The 23,789-nt window shown below is 41.6% G+C and overlaps 1 protein-coding gene across 1 annotated transcript; it reads right to left on the bottom strand.

Moving 5' to 3' along the window:
- Positions 1–2,206: 2,206 nt before the first annotated feature.
- LOC141047818 (cytochrome P450 2K4-like) lies at positions 2,207–19,772 on the bottom strand. The gene is made up of 9 exons (XM_073543143.1): positions 19,450–19,772; positions 12,608–12,770; positions 10,278–10,427; positions 9,406–9,566; positions 7,214–7,387; positions 5,207–5,348; positions 3,799–3,986; positions 3,471–3,612; positions 2,207–2,687 (listed from the first exon to the last, which is right to left on the bottom strand). The coding sequence occupies exons 1-9, from the start codon at positions 19,687–19,689 to the stop codon at positions 2,500–2,502; spliced, it is 1,548 nt and encodes a 515-aa protein (XP_073399244.1). The 5' UTR covers positions 19,690–19,772; the 3' UTR covers positions 2,207–2,499.
- Between the last annotated feature and the right edge of the window lie 4,017 nt (positions 19,773–23,789).

Genomic DNA, 23,789 nt, shown 5'->3' with positions numbered 1-23,789 from the left:
TGGAAGACGTGAAGGCGGTCTGTGCTGGATGAAAGATGAAAAGCGAAGCTGAAGGACTTCACCTAGAGATGTCACTGGTGAGTCAGTGTGTTACCTGTACACTAATACTATACACTATATACAGAGTTCTTGTGTACAATGTCACCAGCGATCACTGAATTACCTGTACACTGGCACTATATACATAGGTCCTGTGCATAATGTCACCGGTGATCACTGTATTACCTGTACACAGACACTGCATACTAAGTACAGATCTCCTGTGTATAATGGCACTTATGGTGATAGTATTATTTTTCTTTATTACTGATCAGTATTGTAGTATTCAGTCATCATGTGGTGGTAATATGCAGTCTGGGCATGGTGCAGTGGTATTTGTCCCTTGTATGTGCTATTATTCTGTCACTGTGGTGGTAATATGTGGTCTGGTCATGGTGTGGCTGTATTTGTCCCTTGTATGTGGTATTATAAGTCACCATGTGATGGTAATATGTGGTCTAGACATTGTGTGGTGGTATTTGCCCCTTGTATGTGGTATTATTGGTCACCATGTGGTGGTAATATGGTGTCTGGTCATGGTGCGGTGGTATTTGTCCCTTTGGATGTGATATTATTGGTCATTTGAAAATTTGAAACATAAATAAAAAAATATCTAAATTGTATTGGATATTTTAACAAATGTTTAATAGGTTAGAGTACAGTAGGGCCCGGCCAAAAGAGTCTACCTTGTCGTGGTGGCAGATTTAAAAAATCTTTTGGCCAAAACAAGAGCTGCCTGCTGTGTGTGTGATCTGGAGATGGGAACTGTTAATGTGTGATTGGTGAGAAATGGAGTTTATCCAAGAGAGAGCAGTGGGACTGTGGACAGTTCGAGGGGTGGAGGGCAGGGCTGGGGGGGAGTCTGGGTGGAGTCTCAAGGGGGCCTTGAAAATTTTGTCAGAATGGGGTCCTGAAATTCCTTGTGGCAGCCCTGCCAGCAGGCATAGGGTGATGAGAGTAGTAATCTTTCATCAGCTGATGCCCATGACTGGCAGTTACCGTTTTATCGCTGGTCACAGCTGCTGGCTCAAGCTGCCATCTCACAGCGTTGAAACTGCTACGGTTCCCATCAGACACGGCTTGTTGAACTCCTAGTGATTTACTGAGTCTACAGCATTAAATGGGAATCTACCAAAGTATACAGAGGTGTTCGCAGGAATGGCACTAATAAGATCCTAGTGGGTTGAGAGTCATTTTGTTAAGTTTGTAAGCTGCTGTACTCCATCACCAATCAGCCACCCCTAGTTTTTAATTTGATTGTTCCAATTTTCCAGGTAAATGCTTGGTAGCTGCACTAGGCAGGTGCCCAACTAGGCAAATTATAGTAATGTAGTCAAAATTTCCATGTTTATTGAGTGACGCAGCACGGTGGTCTTGGTCAGTTCTGACCAGGTGTGTGTGAATTAACCTATTACATTTTGTTGGTTGATGGAAGCGCGTTCAATCTGAGTTTAACCGTAAAAGTTCATTTGGCAAGTTTAGTGTTTACTGCTTTCCTAGTTCACGGCTTCACTGTATCCTGGGAAGCCCATCCTGGTCCACTGCTTATATGTGGGGGCCTGTATTGACTCACTCACTCTGGCAGGGTACACACAGATACTTGGTTCTTATGTAAAACAGTCTTAGCCTTATTATTCATTATAAACTTTAACAGTCCTCACATGAAAGAAAGCAGCCTTTTCCGGGCTTAAATGAATAACAAGAAAAACAGTGTTACCACTGGGCAGGCAAAGTTACAATACGGTCTCATCCATGCAGCAGTACAGGCACTGCTTTCGGCTCAGTTTGGTCAGCAATCGTGGTAACACCAACACGTCAGACACACCTGAACAAGCCCAGCTGCCTTTAATTTAACCTGCAAGACTTGGGCTGGAGTGTATGCAAGTGACCTTTCCCACCCAGGCTCTTTTGGTCTCTCCTAAATTGCAACCCAACATCCAGTCCTGTCCACTAAAATTCCTCTCAGTAACCTTTAATTATTGGAACACTCTATTTCAGGACCTACATCACTGAGGCCAGACACCTCAGTGACACATACCTGCCATCCAGGACTTTATTTCCTGCTTCCCTACAAGGCCCTAAGAGTTATATTTACTCTGCCAGAAACTAAAGATGACGGTAGTCTAAAGAGTTCAAACTGATGTTATAAAAGATAAACTTTGCACAGTTACAGCACATTCAAATATTTATTTATTCCAGAGGACATACGTAATAAAAAAACCTATCTGTGTTAATAAAACTAAAACATTTCCTTTGAATTATAGGTACATTATGATAACTGGAGGCCATTGAGAGATTTACTCCTCTAAGGTTTGGGAGCTCTGCATTGTGTGATTCAATAACACAACGTTCACCAAAAGATATTTTATACTGAAATTTTAAACTAAGTACAAAATTAGAAAAATGAGATATATTATTATATGATCAACAAAAATATTGGTCTCTACTGTTCACCATGCACTAATAGTTTGGCTTTGCACATGTCATGTATGGTGTAGGGATTAATAAGAATCCAACAACAGGCTTGAGATTTAAATCTTCCCTGGAAACTCCTGGAGGTGGATAGAAAGTAAATACTTGAAGAAGTCCAGTAAAAAACAGAAAAAGTTCCATCTTGGCAAAGCTTTCCCCAGCACAAGCTCTTCTTCCTGTAGAAATGGGATTACTGATTTAACCATTTCATGTTAAAATTATAACTTCACCCTAACACTAATTTTGCGTTTTCGTGCGGTTGCCGCACACGTCAAATCGCCGCATGCGGATGCATCCGCATACAACGCATATCCCTGCATACCCAATGTAAAAGATAGGTATGCAGGGAAACGCAGGATGCCTACAGTAGTAGGCGGAGCATAGGCGGAGCTTCAGGGAGGAAATAAGGAGGAAGTAGGCAGCCATCCGCAGCGCTCCTGAAAGCAAATATGAAACCAGCCTAATGGTATGTGCACACGTTGCGGATTTGCTGCAGGTCCACAAGTAATTTGCAGTACAATGTTATTCTATGGGGAAAAAAATTTGCTGTGAACATGCTGCGGAAAAATCCAAATGCAAGTGTACACATGCTTGCAACTAGAATTTTAATGGATCATAATATTATAATCATAGCTTGGGTGTGGGACAGGTGTCCTAATGCTCACTATAATGAGAGATTCATCAAACATCTCTTGCTCTATTTGATGCAAAACATAGTGAAGACTTTTATAAATATACTCTAGGCTATATTGCTGAAAAATTATAAAGTTGCCCATAAATATGCTGAGCATCTTAGTAAGACAGTAGAACAGTTGTGATTTTTTTAGGACAAAATATGGGATATAGAAAAAAAACATTATTTCTTAGGAAAATATAGCCATTTTGTTAGGGAGTGTTTTGTCATTTGATTTACAAATAGAATGATTTAATTTTGGAGTTTAATAGTCCTCATTACTTACCAACTGAGAATGGCATAAATGCATCATGTTTCACAAATTTCCCGTTTTCATCCAAGAAGTGATTGGGATTGAAATCATAGGGAGTTTTCCATTGGGTCTTGTCATAGAGAACTGATGTCAGGAAAGGAATAACCTCTGTACCCTGTGAATAATAAATCACCAAATATATTTCTTTATTATATGCATTTCATTTTTAAAATGTGAAATTGTTAGTATGGCGTTAGACCCCATGGCAGTCCCTTTTAGTAATAGGTAAACAAAAACAGTACTTGATTATAAGCAAAAGAAAACAAAATACTTAAGCATAAGGATTTTTTTATAAACTCACTTTTGGGATCAGGTAACCCCGCAAATACACATCAGTTGGAGTTGAGTGTAACACATTCAGTGGGACAATATTGCAAAACCTTTGTATTTCATGTATTACTGCATCAGTATAAGGCATTTTCTGCCGATCTTCAACTGTCGGCAACTGTCCAGGTTTAACATGTGTTTTAATTTCATCCTGCACCCTCTCTGTAAAGCAAAAGAGAAATAATATTTTATTTTTTTTCACAAGCACAACAATGTCAAGGCATTTAATTGATAGATTATAGGCTATTACTATGAGTTGTAGTTCCTATATCAGGCACGTCCATGTATGAATAGGTGCCTACTGCAATGAATACATAACTTGCAAAAAGGAGGAACTCAGCAGCACTCTGTAAAGACCAATATACATGCAAACACAAAATCTATCATGATTGCTGAGTAAACAGTAATAAAAAGTAAAAAAGGTAAATTAAAAAAAAAAAAATTACTTACAAAAATGAAGGTTCTTAGCGCATAAAATTCCAACAATACCTGCCCAGTAAGAGGGCTAGTTATGGAATTAAACTGTACAATCTGTGCAAGAGTACCTCAGGGTGCACCCACAGATTTAGGGTCAAAGGAGAGAAGGACACCCAGATAGACCCCCTTGAATGCCTCCCTGTCCTGGGAGTGAGTGGGAAAATTGTGTGGGAATTGCTGCACCCACTGCTGGATAAGGGTTATCACCTCTACATAGATAATTTTTACACCAGCATCCCACTCTTCAAGACCCTCTCTGTCAGAGGTACTGTTGCAATCAGCACCGTTAAAAAAAATCAAAGAGGACTCTCTAAGTCGTTAATTGGGAAACTTCTGGGAAAGGGCGACCGCAGAGCCCAATGATAAATTTCTTAAGGGGTGTAGTTTCCAGAATGGGGTCACTTTGGGGGATTTCAACTGTTTAGGCACATCAGGGTCTCTCTAAATGCGACATGGCAAGCGCAGACCATTTAATCAAAGTCTGCGCTGCAAAATGTCCCTCCTTCCCTTCCGATCCCTGCCATGCCCCAAAATATCATGATTCTAGAATGTTTCTAAGCACAATTTCCTAGAACATTAGAAAATAAAAAAATTCAATAAATTAAAAATATATATACTAGGATTAACTCAACCTAATTGATAGTTTGTAAATAATCTGATTTACAAATTCCTGATTGAGAAAACTATTTAAAATTGTATTGAAAAAATGTACTTCTATAGAGATTGGTCATCAAAAAGATGGCCATTATACAGCATATGAAACATGATGGAAAGGTAAATATGTCACAGAAACTTTGGTCTAGGCTAAGTGGTAGCCTTCGGGAACAGGTGATTTGGTGGTCTTCAAAGACTGTTGCTCTTCACCTTCAGTCTTATGAAACTTTAAAAAATGTAGCAAGAATTACTTTGAATCTCTGGATACTTCATCATCAGTAAAATTCCCCATCGGATCGTTGTGGATGGACCTTCAGTTCCACCAGCAAAGAGATCCAGGACAGAAGAAAGTAGATTTTCTTCGTTAAAATATGTCTCAGCTTTTGTTGATTCCTGAAAACATGAAACACAAATATGATAATATTGTTATTACTGAAACAGTAAGGTTTTTGAAGTAATGTTCTCATGATTCTAGTTGCCTAAAAAAGGAAGTCCTAAGGCAATTTGTGACATCTATAATGATGTTACTGTAGCACATTTGAAAACTAAGTGCATCAATATGGGAGAGACATCAACATGCTCCAGCTTAAACATTGGACCAAGCTCTTTGCCTTAATACTGTGCGTAACTACCAAGATTGTAGCCTCATTGAGAGGTTGCAACCATAATGTTTGTTGCTTTATACTCAATAAATACCTATTCTGAATACATGTTGCAGATATGCCGACACCATTAGAATGGCGCAAGCATGGGAGGTGAGTTAAGGTTTTTTTATTTTAACATGAGGGGGGCAAATATTCAGCGTGAGAAAAGGTTGCTCTAGTAGTGGACAGGCCCTTTTAAATTCCAGTCTGTTTTCTGGATGTTTCTAGTATTATGTATTGTCTACCCACAGGTATTCACTCATTCATAACATTAAAGTGAATCTTTTAGTAAGAATGTGCCTAGAATGTCCCTGGAACAGGGCAGGAAAACAAATTTCCATCTATAGCTATTCTCTCACTATCTGGTGACCTATTTTCCTGAAATGTATGTTCAGGGGTGGACATATCACTGGTGCAACCTGTGCAGCTGCACAGGGGCCCAAGATGTAAGGAGGACTAGTTCCCCCTTCAAAACAGTCGAAATGGTAATTAACTATGGACAAAGCATTTCATTGCGAAACGCGCATCAGATGTGGTGGGTGCTTGATTTCATAAACTGAAGGTAACTTTACCTTTACTATTAGTCCTAGATGTGTGGTCTATATGCTGTTAGATAGGTTTATGCTATGTAGGATTGTCATTGTAACTTATTTATGCTTCACTTAGCACTTCTTTTGACTTTGCATATGTATTTCCTGGCATAATACTATTTTGTATTTAAATGATTTCATATGGACTATACAATGTATCATGCGTTATACTACCCAGGTGTACCCACTCCTTTGTTTCCTGTACTTCTTTCTCCCAATCATGTTGATCTATTGCTAAGAAGCATTGACAGCAGTGGAAAAGCAAAGGAGGAGCCAAGGACTGCAAGTGCACTGACTGTCACGGTTTGGACAGGGTTTAATGCCCTGTCCTCTCAGGGTTAATTGTTGTGGCCTCCTTTTGGATCTCAAAGGGATATTTATACCCACGCTGGACTAGGATTCTCTGTCAATTATACTCCTGCCCTCGGCTGAGTTATGTTGACCCTGGTGTTTTGTGTGTTTGTGCCTTGTGCCTGCACTGCGTGTATGTTCCCTGGTTCTGATCCGGTCTGTCCCTCACTTTGTTATTGCCTGTTGATTCTGTACCTCGTTGTTCGGCCCTTTTGGTAATTGACTTCAGCTTGTCTCCTGACTATGTTTTTGTCTCACTCCTTTTGTCCTGTGCTGTCCTCCTGTTACTGACCTTGGTTAGTCTGACCCCGCTCCCGGCATTGCCGATTCTTACTTTGCGCCTTGTGCTCCCCAGTTCGCACGAGTACTATTTCTAGCCTTTAGGACCTTCCTGCTCTGGTCACATGACCCGCCAGGTCCTTGTCTGTGTCAACATCTTTACCAATCATTGAGAAATTTGGTCTCTCTCCTCCTCCTCCTCTGATATATTTGACACATTGAGAGCTGTATATACTGTATATGCAGGAGAACTGTGTCACAAGTCTGCAGTCACATAGATTGACTGCAGACTTGTAGACTAAGGCTGGACGACCTCTTTAATGATATCACATTCCATTTGATCTCACAAAGGAAAATTGGGTTAACATATGCACCAATATAGAAAGCAACGCACCTGTTCCTGCTTCTTAAGATAGGCATCAATATATCCTGTGATGTCATTTGCATCGAATTCCAATCGTCGATTCTTTGAAAAATTTGAAATAAAATCTTTCACATTTTGTATGTTCTGCTGTACTTTCTTATGGAGGCCAAGGAGTGATCCGAGGAAGGGATAATAATTATACAGCTGTGGAAATCAACAGTTCTTTCTTCATTAGATGTTCTTGCAAAAAAAGTACAGACCTGTTCAATAGGGCTTTATTCACACATCAGTATTTTGATCAGTATTTCATCAGTATTTGTATGCCAAAAACAGGGGTATCTCTCCAACACAAAACAAGTGTCAATCTTTAAATCATAGTTTTTTTCTATAAGTTCCACTCCTGGTTTTTGGCATACAAACACTGATGCAAAATACTGATCAAATACTGACGACGGGTGAATGAAGTCTAGGGCTAAGTGCACACGTTCAGTATTTGATGACTTTTTTACCTCTGGTTTTGTAATCCAAAACCAGCAGTGGAACAATCAGAGGAAAAGTATTATGGAAACTCAAGTCATCACCACTTCTGTATTTTCACTCACTCCTGGTTTTGGCTTACAAATACTGAGCTAAAATACTGAGGTAAAAAGCTCACTAAATACTGACGTGTGCAAGTGGCCTTACATAGCATATTTTGGGAGCAGCTCTACCACCTTACATAGGAATTGCATAGGAATACATGCAGCCGCACACTCCGGTCCCGAGTGCCGGCAGCAGGTATTGATGCGCGAGTTTCTCGCATTGTACTCGCAAGTCTGCCCCCGACCTAAGTCAGGAACATGAATTATGTTGTAAGTCATATGTCATGAAGGGGTTAAGTTCTATAAATTTTGAAGAACAGCTATGAGATGATGCCTTATCTTCATTATGTATGTATTACTCCAAAACAGGGCACAACAGAATGTTCACAGACACAGTGTTCTTTTATCACAAAAGTCTTTATATCACCCTTTTTTGCGCTGAGTAAATGTTAATGCAGTTCATGTACCAGGATGAGATATCTTATGCCACAGTGTAGCAGACTAATTTTTGCAGTAATATGCTCAGGTAATACTGGGCTAGTAATAGGTCAAACTGTTAAAATGAGATGTGTTTGTCAAGAAATTTCTAGAAGCAAACTATAGATGATAAACATATCAGCTCATTACTTGTACTCTTGCTGAAGTAGCAGACAGAGGTGTGGTGGGAATGATGCCCGGCAGACATGAGATACGTTGTGATGGTATGGAGTTGAGGAGAAAAGTTATGTGCCCAGGTCTCTTTCTCATCTGCAAGCATATAGTCTGAAAAAACAGGCAGGAGAGATAGGCCATCACTTGCCTATATAAAGAACCTAGATCCCAGGTGCAAATTGTTGTGGGCAAGGATTATACAATATATGCAAATAAGAGGAGTTGAAGAATCTGTGCACCTCATGGACTTTGAGAATCAAAACCTCACTTCACAGTAAGTTTATTTGCTGCAACAGAATTGAACCTCCACACAGTTACCAATACGATGGATGTACCTATGAATCTTTACAAGAAAATATTTGCAATTATCCCTGCATGATCACCTGTTTTCTGGACTATTTGGAGTGCACCACATTACACCAGACTACCAGGAAGCAGAGGTTAATTGAGTGTCGTCATGAACCTGGCGTCATGAACTTTTCTCTTTTTATCACTGCCATAACTTCTGCACACCATATGGTACTACATAAAAAGCAGAGTGAACATTTTGCAATATATAATTAATCTATACAGGCCCACCATCAGAATTATCTGGATCCTATAGGGCAAAGCGGTTGATTCCCCTAAACTCACTGTTATGTTCATCTTGTACCCACGGTATATATCTGGTGAGCATCTGAGAAGGACTGTTTTGCTCCAGTACAATAAACCATTAAAGTTGTGAAAAGGGAAACAGAATATTAATTGGATATTGTAAATGAATTGTAAAGAACTATTTAGGAAACCAAGGTTGTATATCATCATCTATTATGCAGGGCACTTTTCTTTAAAAAATGAAAAAACTGAAGGGTAGGGATAACCAAGAAGTGCCTTTCAGTCTATTTGTCTTAGCTCATGACAGCAGTACCAATGATCCTAAAGGTGACCCTGAAACTATTCTCATGAGACTTCACTAAAAACTTTAGATGTAAGATCTTAAGATTTTCTTACCATTACTTTGGGTGAACCAACCAGTTTGGCACTTTCATCCAACAAGTTGATTAATTTTTTAAATAATGGGTCATCATATTCAAACCTTTTCCCAAAGATAATAGAGCAGATTACATTGGAAAGTGCACTGCTTGTCAGCATGTGAGCATTGAATGGTTTGCCTAGAAGAATTTAAAAAATGAAAAAGTTAAAATATGAATTAAAAAAACAACTTAAAAAAAAGTTACTCAATTTGAAAGGTCATTTGTAAACCCAGGATAAAACTATGTTCAGGAGATCACTGAATCCACTTTAGACATAATTTCGTTGGAGGAGGCCGGGATGACAATTTAAATCCTACTAATATGTTTAAATGCTGCAGATGATTTCCACTTATAGCAAAATGTGATCAAATTTCCATCAAATGCAGAGCAAAAACCTGACAACTTTGAGGCATACTTTGACATATGTAGTGGAAGTGTCTACCATATCTGAATGGGGGTTTGCAAAACTCCTACCAGTAGTAATGTAGTTAGAAGGGGGTCGTTTGGTCTAAATTGAAAAGTCTGCTTTTGAATCTCCCTAGAGCGCGTGCTGTGTGCTGCGAGAATTCGCCAGGTTCTAATCCGAGAATGTTGGTGATGTATGCTATATGCATACTCTGGGGCGGAAACTGTCTAGTGAGCGTGGCTTCACTCCAAGACAGTGTATGGATAAGGGCGTGGCAGTATAGTGGGAGTGACCATCCAATGGGCAAGGCCATCCAGTGGGCGCCGATGTCTAGTAGGCGCAGCCACGCTCAATACAGTGGAGTGCACACTGGGTTGGAGAGAAACAGACAAGAAGTTAGATTATATAAAACCTATGGGATAAATGTGAATGATGTATCTTACCATTGTGAGATTTAAAGTTTTCTATAAGGGGAATTAATTCTTCGTGAATTCTGGTTTCCAAACTTTTCTTTCCCATTCCAAAGTCTCGAAGTGTTGATAGCGTGAACTTCCTCATGGTTTTCCATATTTCTCCATTTGTATATATTATGCCTAAAACATAGTTAAACATGAGAATGGAAACATTAAACTTTGGGAACAATTGATTAATCATTTTGAAGAAAAATTAGCCGTGACATCTAAACAATCCAGCAAGTGGTTGTTGGGCGCCGAGATTCCCCCACTGCACAGGGTGAATCTCAAGCCTTGTCCTCTGCAGTCTCCCATTCCTCTGCGGCCGCAGAGATTCCTGCTCAGCAGAGACGTTGGTCGAGGCGCCTTGCCCAGGCTAATGTTAGGCGTCTGGTTGCTCCTTCAGGCTCTGCTGTAACACCATGCTTGAGTCAGAAGCAAGCAGACGCTCCAGGGACTAAGTCCTGTATTTTGCCTACTGAGCATGCGCGTGGGACGACCTCTCATTGAAGGTCGGAGGTCACATGCGCAGGTCCCGTTCCTGCTCTGATTGGTCCACTGCTGGGAAAGTCCCGATATAAAACAGTCACATGGCCACTCGGCTATGCGCTAGTATAGACTCTTATGCTTATTTGTGTGTATGATGATGAATGCATGTATCTGGTGACTGACTCATTAAGATTCCCTCCCTCTGGTTGAACTAACAAACAAACGAAGAAAATGATAAAATGAAAGAAGAAAGATGAGAAAGAAAAATTGAGGATGGATGAAAAGTAGAATGAAGATGATAATGATAACGATGGAGAAGAAAAAGGTGAAGGAAGAATAATAAAGAGGATGATTTTTATAGTGATTATAAAGGAGATGGAAAAGAACCCAGGAAGGAGATGATGATGAAGATGCTATAAAAATGATGACGATAATAATGAAATAGATGAAGAGTTAAATAAACAAAAAAAAAATAGAAGGAAGATGAAATCAAAGAAAACAGTAAAAATAAGAATGATGATAAGGAAGATGAATGAGAAGAAGGGAACAGAAGATGATGTATAGAAGTAGGAGTTGAAAGAAAAGGTAATTAAAAGAAAAAAGATGACTGTGACTACTTTCTAGGACTTTTTAGAGCACCTCTGTAAAAAAAAAATATTTGGCTTGCTAGATTTGTTCAGTAAATATCAGCAACTTCATTTTAATGTATGTTAGAATAAAAAGAGAAATGAAGGAAGAAAAGGAAGTAGAGTCATGATGATTATGATGAAGTAGGAGTAAGAAGAATACAAAAGTATAGCCACTAGTCACTACAACTTTCTACAGTCATAACGCAACTTCTAAGAGTTGGCGTAAATGTTTAAGGTGTTCTACAATTCATAATATTTGTTCATTAATGAGATTTCTAGTATTCTTCTCCCCTAACAAGTCACCATTGTGGATTTTACGATTCATAGAATACACAATATTATATTTCTATAGTTCTATCATAATTCTATTAATACCATTGTTGTGAGTTCATTTTTGCCTTCACCAGTGAGGTCTGATGAACTCCCTCTTCTGGCGAAGGAAGGTAGTGAGGCTGATTACCAAACAGCTGAGCAGGTAGATGATGACTGGGTCACAGGAACTGATGACTGGATATAAGGCAGCCGACGCCCTGCTGCCTTGCTGGTGATCCTCCTGCTGGATTCTTGGAGACCAGTCTGATTTCTGCTTCTCAAAGCTAAGTTTTGCTCTGCCTTTTGTACACTTTAGTTCTGGTTTTGTTTGCCTTGTTTTTTGGAGTTCAGCCATCCCCGGCCGGGGGTGAGCTGAATTCCATTTTTGTCTCTGATCTGTTGATCTCTGGCTCTGTCTTCAGAATATACCTGAGTGCTGATATAGTCTTTTTGAAGCCTAGCGACTTCAGGGCCTGTTTTTCCTATCAGTCTGTTGGTTCATTTTTGGATAGGGTTTTTGCGAATTGCAGACAGCAGCTTTTCTATCCTGTCCTATTTAGTTAGCTTGGGCCCCATCATTTGCTCAACCTATCTTTCTATTTGTGTTAGTGTTTTTCATCTTGCTTCACAGTCATTATATGTTGGGGGCTGCCTATTGCTTTGGGGTCTGCTCTGGGGCAGTTTAGATTTCCCCTTTCTGTCTTTAGGCTAATTTAGTTCTCCGGCTGTGATCGAGGGGTCTAGGGCACCGTAGGAACCCCCCACGGCTACTGCTAGTTGTTGTGGATAGGTTCAGGGATCTGCATTCCGATAGCTGCCAACTTCTCTGGTTTTCTGGACTTAGCTATTATTTTTCTTTTTTCCTCCTTCGGTGACTCATCCATAACATACCATGTTGATTAGAGACGATTTTGAAGATTGGAGAAGTCGCCCGTTCTCCAAAATCATCGGCTCGGGTAACAAGTGCTTCCTTTACAATCTTATATCCAGCAAGTATCACCATTTTCTTGGATCCAAAATGCAAAGTAAATATTTCGCCATAGTTCTCAGAAAGCTGCAAAATATCATATCGTTTTAAGTATATAAACATTTATTTGAATAGTACAGACAGATTTGTATTTTCAAACCACAATGTCACATCAAAATGACCTATAAAGATGAACTTCCAAGCCACAGTTACTTTTCAGTCCATGAAACTGGAGAAGTATATAAAAGACTTCAAGGACATAAGTAGTTGCACACTGCATAGGTAAGACCCTGCAAGGCATTCCATAAGAATTTCATGGAAGCCCTGAGTCGTTTGACTGTGATTGCAAGTGATCTGATGTTCAAGTGAAATATAATATTCCTTTTCTCTGCAACTGCCAAGCTCTCTGCCTCAATTTCTAAGTATAACAACCCTGCTTAGCACCCCAATGTGACGTAATTATTACAAGTTTTGCCCACGTATAGTGTTTCATCCATTGGCTTTGTGCTCTCAGAGACTATACGTGCTACACTGGCCGGCCTCCTACTGAATAAGCTGTAAGTTTTCCCTTCTTTGTTTATAATTGCACTTTCCTGGGAACCATGTTTAGGGTTAAAGACACCAACAACTGATGACCCTCTTACATATTTATTCATTGATACCGTCCAAAACATAATTCAGTGAGATTACAATACAAAACTGTATCTGATGAAACTCAGTTTAGCAGCTTGTGATGAATCAGCACATTTATTGTGTTTTGAGTTTAGACCAATTTCTTTGGGCTTCAGTTGCATTCATAACAATAAACAAAGATCCTGATTATCAATTATTTAAAGAGTATCATATTTTTTTTGCAAAACCACATGATAGGGGCAGTATGGAGATACATGATGGGGCAGTATGGAGATACATGGGGCAGAATGGAGACATGGGGCAGAATGGAGACAACATGGGGAAGCCTGAAAATTACATTGGGCAGAATGGAGAGACATGGGGCAGCATGGAAATTACATTGAGAAAAATGAGGATGAATGAACTCATGGAGATCATCATCCAACACTGTGGAGACATCATCACATGTTTCTCAACACAGTGATTCTAGAGCAGTGCCCCAATCCCTTATGGGAAATATGCAAAAACATGCAAAACACAAGCCGCGGAGACACCATCACGTGTTTCTCAATGCAAGCAATGACTAGCCAGGTCTTTCCCCGGGAAGGAACAACCACGGGAAGGGCAGTCTCCAATGAAGGAAACCACCTATGCCAAAACATGGTATCCATCCACAGACAGCTGTTTCGGGGTATTGCCCCTCATCAGTGTGGAGTAGGAAACTGGCTAGTAGGAGCAATGCCTAGTAAAAGACTGTGAAAAATGAGGATGAATAAACTTATGGAGATCAACATCCAACACTGCGGAGACACCATCACATGTTTCACAACGCAGTGATTCTAGAGCAGTGCCCCAATCCCTTATGGGAAATATGCAAAAACATGCAAAACACAAGCCGCGGAGACACCATCACGTGTTTCTCAATGCAAGCAATGACTAGCCAGGTCTTTCCCCGGGAAGGAACTGTGATGGGGTATACAACAGAGCAAAAAGGGACAACAGGCCGAGGGACGACCCAACGAGATTTATTAAGGCAGGGAGCATACAACATCAAATATCCATAATGTCCTTGGAGTCCATGAGAAGTCCACAATAAGTCCACACAATGGAAACAAATCTGGGCACCTCACGATAGTCCTTGTGCCAGATGCGATAGCAATAATCCTTGCAATAGTCCACAGGATTCCACGCAATCCCACGGACGTCACGAGCTGGCCTCAACTCAGTTCCTGACTCCTTCCACCTCCGCACTCAAATCACAACTGATCTTAAAACAAGAATGTATTGTCAGGGCTCCTAGGATCAGCCCATCTGAAGGGGGGTAGGGGTCACACCTACTATTCAATGGTTTGGTCCATCTGAAGATTCTAGAAATGTAAGGGCTCCACTTAGTCTACAGGATGTGTATTGTAGGTTATCTTCTGCTTAGGAAAACAATAGCCAAAGTTCCACTTAGCTGTTGACACAAGCCTAAATTAGATTATGGTCCAGGTACATCACAAGACATTGCAAAGTATTGGGGGAAGGAGACATGGTTAATTTACAGCAAATACAACCAGAGAAAAGTTAAATGACATATTATACAAAATACAAGACAGGGCAAAACTACAAATCATGACAGAACAACCACGGGAAGGACAGTCTCCAATGAAGGAAACCACCTATGCCAAAACATAGTATCCATCCACAGACAGCTGTTTTGGGGTATTGCCCCTCATCAGTATGGAGTAGGAAACTGGCTAGTAGGAGCAATGCCTAGTAAAAGACTGTGAAAAATGAGGATGAATGAACTCATGGAGATCAACATCCAACACTGCGGAGACACCATCACATGTTTCTCAACGCAGTGATTCTAGAGCAGTGCCCCAATCCCTTATGGGAAATATGCAAAAACATGCAAAACACAAGCCGCGGAGACACTATCACGTGTTTCTCAATGCAAGCAATGACTAGCCAGGTCTTTCCCCGGGAAGGAACAACCACAGGAAGGGCAGTCTCCAATGAAGGAAACCACCTATGCCAAAACATGGTATCCATCCACAGACAGCTGTTTCGGGGTATTGCCCCTCATCAGTGTGGAGTAGGAAACTGGCTAGTAGGAGCAATGCCTAGTAAAAGACTGTGAAAAATGAGGATGAATGAACTCATGGAGATCAACATCCAACACTGCAGAGACAGCATCACATATTTCTCAACGCAGTGATTTTAGAGCAATGCCCCCATCCCTTATGGGAAATATGCAAAAACATGCAAAACCCAAGCCGCGGAGACAGCATCACGTGTTTCTCAATGAAAGCAATGACTAGCCAGGTCTTTCCCCAGGAAGGAACAACCACGGGAAGGGCAGTCTCCAATGAAGGAAACCACCTATGCCAAAACATGGTATCCATCCACAGATGGGCAGAATGGAGACACATGGGGCAAAATGGAGGTGACACAGGGCCAGAATGGAGACATGGTGCAGCCTGGAAATTACACTGGGCAGAATGGAGAGACATGGGGCAAAATGGAGGTGATACAGGGGCAGAATGGAGACAACATGGGGCAGCCTGGAAATTACATTGGGCAGAATGGAGAGACATGGGTCAAAATGGAGGTGACACAGGGGCAGAATGGAGACAACATGGAGCAGCCTGGAAATTACATTGGGCAGAATGGAGAGACATGGGGCAAAGCGAAGGTGACACAGGGGAAGAAGGGAGACAACATGGGGCAGAATGGGGACGACATGGGGACAGAATGGAGATGACATGGGGCAGAATGGAGAGACATGGGGCAGAATGGGAACACATAGGGACAGAATGGAGAGACATAAGGCAGAATTGAGAGACAAGGGTGTAGAATGGAGAGACATGGGGCAGGATGGAGACACATGGAGGCAGAAATGGGAGAACATATGGGTCCAGGAATTGGAGAACATAAGGGGTCAGGAATGGTAGAACATATGGGGCAAGGAATGGGAGATTATTTGGGTCCAGGAATGGGAGAATATATGGGGTCAGGAATGGTAGAACATAAGGGGCTAGGAATGGGAGATTATTTGGGTCCAGGAATGGGAGAATATATGGGGTCAGGAATGGTAGAACATATGGGGCAAGGAATGGGAGAACATATGGGACCAGCAATAGGAGAACATATGGGGCCTGGAATTAGACACAAGGGGCCAGGAATGAGACATGTGGGGTCAAGAATGAAGTACATATGGGAGCAGGATTTGACACATTTTTACTGTTGGAGCTAACTATAAGATATTATTACTGCTGTGATTTAGTTTATATTTGAGGAAACTGTTTTCAGTGGGACAGTCTTGTTACTGTGCACGGCAACACTATAACTTTTTTTCTTCATCTGGCGTAGTGTAGAAGTTGGGAAAAAATTGGGGAATGTGCTCTAGACAACTGTGCTATTTTCTGCAGAGATGAGTCTTGGCTAGAAAAAGTGATGGCAGTCTGTGATGGATGAAAAAAGTAAAGTGAAGATGAAGGACTTCAACTAGAGATGTCATTGGTGAATCAATGTGTTACTTCTACACTTACAGTGTACACTATATGCTATATATAGAGCTCCTGTGTATAATGTCACCAGTGATCCCTGTATTACCTGTACACTGACACTATATACAGACCTCCTGTGTATAATGTCACTAGTCATCCCTGTATTACCTGTACACTGACACTATATACAGAGCTCCTGTGTATGATGTCACTGGTGATCACTGTGTTACCTGTACACTAACACTATACACTGTATACAATGTACAGAACTCCTGTGTATAATGTTCCTATGTATTGTTTTTTTTTTCTTATTAATGATCAACATTGTAGTATTTGGACACTATGTGGTAGTAAACTCTGGTCCAGCCATGGTGTGACAGTATTTTTCCCTTGAATGTGCTATTATTCAGTCACTATGTGGTAGTAATATGCAGTCTGGTCATGGTGTGTTTGCATTTGTCCTTGTACTTGGTATTATTCAGTCACTATATTGTGGTAATATGTGATCCGGCAAAAGTGTGACAATATTTGTCCCTTGTATATGGTATTATTTTTCATTTTAAAAAATGTATTTGCCACGTTCCCTTAAAGACAAATAATTAATAATATACCTAAAAAGTGTATAAGATATTTTAGCAAATGTTTATAGGTTAGAGTAGGGTCCAGCCAAAAGAGTCTACCTTGTCTTTGTGGTTGCTTAAAAAATCAAAAAAACAAAAGCTGATGGCTATGTATGTGATATGGTGTTCACTGGGAACTGTTAATGTGTGATTGGTGAAGACGTGGTGCAGAAGTGGAGTTTTCCCAAGAGTGGGTGGTGGTTCTGTGGAAGGTTCGAGGGATGGAGGCGCAGCTGGGGTGGAGGTGGAACTGGAGTGATGCCTGGACAGAGTCTCAAGGGTGGGCCAAAAAGTTTGCCAGTATGGGGCCCTGAAATTCCTAGTGGCAGCACTGCCTGCAGAAAAGAGGCAGTCCATGTCCTGAGATCCTCACCAATCGATGAGAAGATGGCAGAGAAGTGTGCATTGTGGCAAGCAAGAGTACACATCTCCTGAACATGAGATTACTTGAAACTAATAATAGACAGCCTATGTCTTTCAAATGTCTCAATATGCCATTATCTGCTCATTTGGGCAGGAGATGTGTGAGCCATCCACCTTCTCTGCGATCTTTCCAGTAATTTTTGGGGCTCTCAGGACCAAAACCAATCTTAGAAAGTGCCTGAAAAATGCGTAAAAGTTTGGTTATTATTTGATGATTTCATATATCCATGCATTTTGCACTTTCTCAGATGTTAACAATTCACATGTACTTCCATAGCCTCTAATAACAGAAAAACATCGGAAAGCTGAACTTTGAAGCCCTGCCATTAGCAGAAGACATAACACTTGTGCAGCAGGCAGAGATCGTGCAACCAATTAATACCTGCTCCATCTGGAAAGAATAACAGCAGCAATGCTGCCTACTAAATTGCATGTGAGGGACTATACAAATAATATTTTCCATAGCTGGTAGAAACTAGCAGATTGCGCGACACTTGAGTCATTGAGGCTCAGTGGTGAATGATTGGCCTAAACATTCAGGCTTTTTGAATACTTTTTGTCATCTAGACCTTAAAAAAGAAATAGCTGCATTTCAAAAGGGGCCGTCTGTTTTATGTTTCAGCCCCTCTATGCGAATTAGTGGGAGTTATGATACATGGCCCTTAGAAATCAAGGAACATTTTCCTATGTTAATTGTCTCCTTTCAGTCTAATGATACCAGCCGGTACCTTGTAATACAAGGTACCGTATTTAATATTCATTCAATATAATACCATGGCTCGGCACATGAATTAAAACTGATAAAACATGTTTTGTTTTGTTTTGTTTTGCATAGAGGTGAGAAAAAACTCCACAAAACCCTGATCTAACAATAAAAATTAAAGAGGATGCTCAACCAAAATAATCTGGAGAAGGGATCAGTTAACCAGTACAGGTTTTTTTTTCCATGGTGATCAACTGATAATCTCAATTATGTGTGATATACACATAAATCTTCCCCATAAAACTGGCCATAGTAGGGAAAACCATCCCCATAATATTGGCCATAGTTTTTGAATGAAATGTTCAACGCTCTTGGACATGGTATTGGAGATACATTTGGCCATATATTAAATGCAGTGGTATTTTAATTACGGTAATTCATTTTTTTCTTCATTGATTTTCTCATTTAAGGAACATGGCACTAACTGAATAAATTAACTCATTGAAAGCCATAACAACAGAATATGGTTGAATACATCTCCAGCAGTATAACATGGAGAGGTTCTTCGCTGCAAACAATCCCTATTATATTAGATAGCCCCTTGATAATAGGTTGATCAAAAAGTGTCTATCTGTAGGTAACTCCAGTGATCAGCTATCATTTTCACAGAAAATATGAGAGTAAATTTTCAAATTCTAGGCAGCTCCACCACAGGGAAATGTAGCATTACACAGTGCCCATTCATATCAATTGTTTATGTACAATGCAGTATGGGACAAGACCTTCAGACTTTTAATGCCCACTATGAATACATTTATACCTGTTTCATTCGGCAACCACCCCGAATTCCTTTTCCCCCCAGTTAAAAACTATTGCACCCTCATTGACTATACAGTAAAAGTACAGTATCCTACCTGCATCAGAGATTTGTGGGGCTTTTTCAGGTCCACCAGGTTGAGATTTCCAATGACAGGCAGAGGCATAGGTCCAGGGGGCATCTTTGCTGTGCTCTTCTTAATTCCATTTATCCAATAGATGAATAGTGCAATGAAAATTGAAAAGTATAGCAACACATCGGCTCTAGCCAAAAAGTAGTCAATAAAAGCCATAGCAAAGTATTGGTAAGAGTCTGTTCTGATTTTGCTGCTGTCCATATATTTATACACATGGACTTTTTTCTTACATGTGTTAATCTACTAGGACACAAGTAAACTGGGATAAACTCATTGGCCCATTGCCATTTATCTTGGTCAATCTCCGAAGGTTGGAACAAACTGGGATAAACTCATTGGCCCATTGCCATTTGCATTGGTCAATCTGCTAGGGCACATTTATACTGGGTTAAACTCAGTGGAAAATTGCCATTTTTCTTGGTCAATCTCTGAGGACTCGAATAAACTGGGATAAACTCACATGCCCATTGACATTTACCTTGGTCAATCTAATAGGGCACAAATAAACTGGGATAAACTCATTGGAAAATGGAAAATTGCCATTTACCTTTGTCAGACAATCTTGGCTTAGATTGCATCTTGTTTTTACACACATAGCATTATGTATTTCATCCAAATGAATGTTGGCCAAGAGTATTATAAAGTGATGGTGTATAATAGGATAAAGGAATATGATTTGCTATTTTTTTAATCTTATTTGTTCTGCACCTGTACCAGTGCCCTAGGGTAAAGTTCTCATACTATGGTTTGAGACACAAATTAATTGATTTGCAGTTCTAGCAGGATGAACCTTACATTTATTATGCTCTTTTGCATTAGATTTTGTATATAAAAGGTTTTAGAAAATTATGAATGTAATCAGCTAAACAGAATTGTTGGATTGAAAAGATTTTCCATTTTTGGACATGTCTGACAATTACACTCGTAAGTGAGCCTAGAAGCTGCAACTCCATCAGTGGTCTACACAGAAGAAAGAGGTGCCAAAAAATTGTGCCAGGTTTTGCCACGTAGGACATGACCTACAATATAAGCCCAGTATCAGTTCAGGTTCCTCCTCACCTACAGTATTAGCTGTATTGTCTTTCATTCAGGATGACCAATCAAGTTAATGCATGTTTTGGGTAGTGACATTTTTTTTTCAATTAAATCTGGATAAAATTGTATTCCTAACAGTGGCTCTGTAAATTTATTATTGTTTCTGACTTAATCTTAGCATGAAAATACACAAGGCAGACTATCAGCAAAATATACCACAGTGGTTTACTCCGAGTAACAGATTTGGAGCATTTTGCTAGACTTGTTAAAGTGAATCATCACCATGATTATCCAGTCCAATCTGCAGGCACCATGTTATACAGCAGGAGGAGCTGAACAGATTGATTTTGTGAGAAAACATTCAGTATAATATATGCTTTGACCATTTTTTAATCCTCTGCTCTTTCCGGGCTGTTGGTTCCAATGGGCGGTTGTATCAGTGACTGATAGCTACTTCTGTGCGCACACTTATACAAAGAAAGCTGTCAGTCACGATAGGACCGCCCACTGGACCAAAAAAAAACAGAAAGAGCAGAGGATTTAGGCTGGTTTCACATTTGCTTCTGTGTGCATCAGCTTGCATGCATCAGTGTACGCATGCATCATTTTTCGGTGTGCGGCGGGGTCCGGCCAACGCAACATGTTGCATTATTGGATGCAGCAAAAATCCGTCAAATATGCGCAGTCATGTGCTCTCTGCAGAAACCGGAGGAATAGGAAGCTGTAAATGCTCTGTTCCCACATAAGACTCGGAGGCACAACAGCAACGTGTGAGCCAGAAGAAGGAGGCTACAGCTCTCTGCCATACGAGGGAGTTCTAAAAGAGAACAAGCAAGTGGAACTTCAGTGTAACACAGTACTGCAAGTACCTCAGAAAGCGCTAGAAAGGAGACTACACAACCCATCTGCATAGAGAGATTCCTAAGTTGCTTCCAAGCTGGCCAGCCTCTGTTCCATCTGTAATCTGTACCCTGGACTGCACTTACAAAGCACAGTAAAGGTAATGGAAACTGCACCCTGTTGTGTCATTGCATTCTTCCTGCAAACCCTCCAGCATTGCTACATCTCTGTGCCAGACACTACACCCTCTTCCTCAACACCTATTACCACTGCCCTGGGACCACAGCTCCACCTGTGGGGAGCTATTACATCTTGCTGCCTTATACCATCTGTCCCAGAGGATCTGCCTGCAGCGTCGGCTTAACCCCTTCACTGCCGATCACCAGAGGTGGCGTCACGTATCATCCACTTATAAACTTTAATCAGCCACGCTCAACCCCTTTTACATTGACGCCCAGGGCCACGACCTGGTCACCGCTACTGTGACACTTCCCTCTGAGATACCGGCCCAGTACCGAGTACCCCACTGCCCTGGCAGGTGACCCATTTTGGCATCACGAACAGGATTTACGGAACCCGGTGTCCTCGGGTCCTGTGTGCCAGAGACTGTGTTGTGTGCCATAGACTATCTGCGCAATTGCTGCCATTACCCCGCCGCTTGGCGCGCTCGGGAAGCCGAAGGGGCGGGCCATCGTGGGCGGAGCCAGCCGAAAAGCGCGAAAAAGTTAAGTGCTGCGCAGGCAGAGGCCAGCGCGTGGGAAGTGAGAAGCCGAGGACTGCAGTCTCGGCGTCCCCCCGAGCATCCAGCCTGCAAAGCGGCAACCGGTAAGCCAGTGCAACCCAGGGCCTGGCCAAGGTTAACTAGGGGGGAGGAGAATGTCTGAGGCAAGAGCAAAAGAAGCGGTGGACACCACCGAACCCCCCACAGCGCTGCAAGATGCAGGGGCCAGCGCAGCTGCGGCTCCAATGGCACCACAGAATCCAGCGGCCAGCCCCGCTTCCAGAGCGCAGCAGGAACAAGCACCCATCACAACAGTCCCCATAATGGCGCTGTCCATGCCCTATAAACCGGGAGCGGCCTGGTTACCGCAGTACTCAGGGGAGTCACATACCCTGAGTGAATTTAAAGAGAGACTGTGCAGTTTGTTTGAGGTGTATCCTCTGTCTGAAAACCAAAAAGTGAACATCCTTATTGGGCAGCTAACTGGTGCAGCGCAAAGAGAAGTAAAAGCCTGGCAGGACACTGATAAAGAGACTGTTAAAAAGATTCTGGCTAAGCTAAGAAGCACCTTTGACACCAGCACTGCAGCTGAAATAAAAATGAGATTCTTTGGGTGTAAGCAGAGAGCGCAGGACAGTATACAGGACTATGCTCTTAACCTGCAGGAGGCACTGCGAGCCAAAAAGCAGATTGACCCAGACAGTGTGAAAGATGGAGACAGACTGTTAAAGGAGCAATTTATCGAGGGACTCCTATCCAGTACCCACAGAGTACAGTTGCGCATCATAACCCTACAAAACCCTGACCTAGACTTTGCAGACTTCAAAGACAGGGCTATTCGGGTGCTGCATGAACCAAATGTCAGCCGTCCAGCGCCCCCTAGGTGCCCAGCGATCACATACCACCAAGAAGCAGCATCTTTCCCTCCCAGCCCTGTGGGGGCTGACGCACAGACTCTGGATAATGATCCATCTACAGAATTGCGTCTTCAGGTCCAAGAGCTGACCAAAAGTATGGCTTCACTTGCTAAAACTGTACAGTCCATGCAGGTGTTTTCAAAGGAGAAGATCCAGCTGGCCTCCAGTCCAGAGGATGTCCCGTGGCTACGGAAGAAGAGGATCCTGCCACGCTGAGGGAGAGACAACGATCGCTATGACAAGGACGGATGTCCCATCTGTCGTCACTGCCACAAGGCAGGCCACACCGCAAGATTCTGTTATTTAAACGGGCATCCCCTGGGGCAGAGGGCCAACCCCCAGGAGTAGGACCACAAGGCCCAAAGAACTGGCGAGCCAAGTATGTTGGAGAGCGACCGGTCCTCCCAGTGGTGATTGAAGTCATCTCCATGAACGCTTTTCTGGACACTGGCTCTCAGGTGACAACTATGCTATATATCCTTTACAAGCGGTATTGGGCTGACTCTGAACTTACTCGCAGCCCAAGTGATGAACTCACAGTAGTTGCCAGCAATGGTCAGTCTTTGCCGCAAGTAGGATGTAAAGAGATTACCATTAAAGTGGGGCGAGTAGAGTTAAAATCTCAAGGTCTGATAGTTGTAGACATTGATCGACGAGAATGTAACCCAATGATGACCTTAGGTACTAATGTGATTGAAAATTGTCTTGCCGAGGTTATTGTTTTGTTGCAACAGGTAGCCGAGACTGCTGGTTCCAGTGAACAACGAGTCCTGCAGAAGGACATCAAG

Source organism: Dendrobates tinctorius, unplaced genomic scaffold (assembly GCF_039654945.1).
Source record: "Dendrobates tinctorius isolate UK_male_01 unplaced genomic scaffold, ASM3965494v1 ptg000129l, whole genome shotgun sequence".
In the NCBI taxonomy this organism is placed as follows: Eukaryota; Metazoa; Chordata; class Amphibia; order Anura; family Dendrobatidae; genus Dendrobates; species Dendrobates tinctorius.
This window is presented reverse-complemented; position numbering and strand designations above follow the sequence as displayed.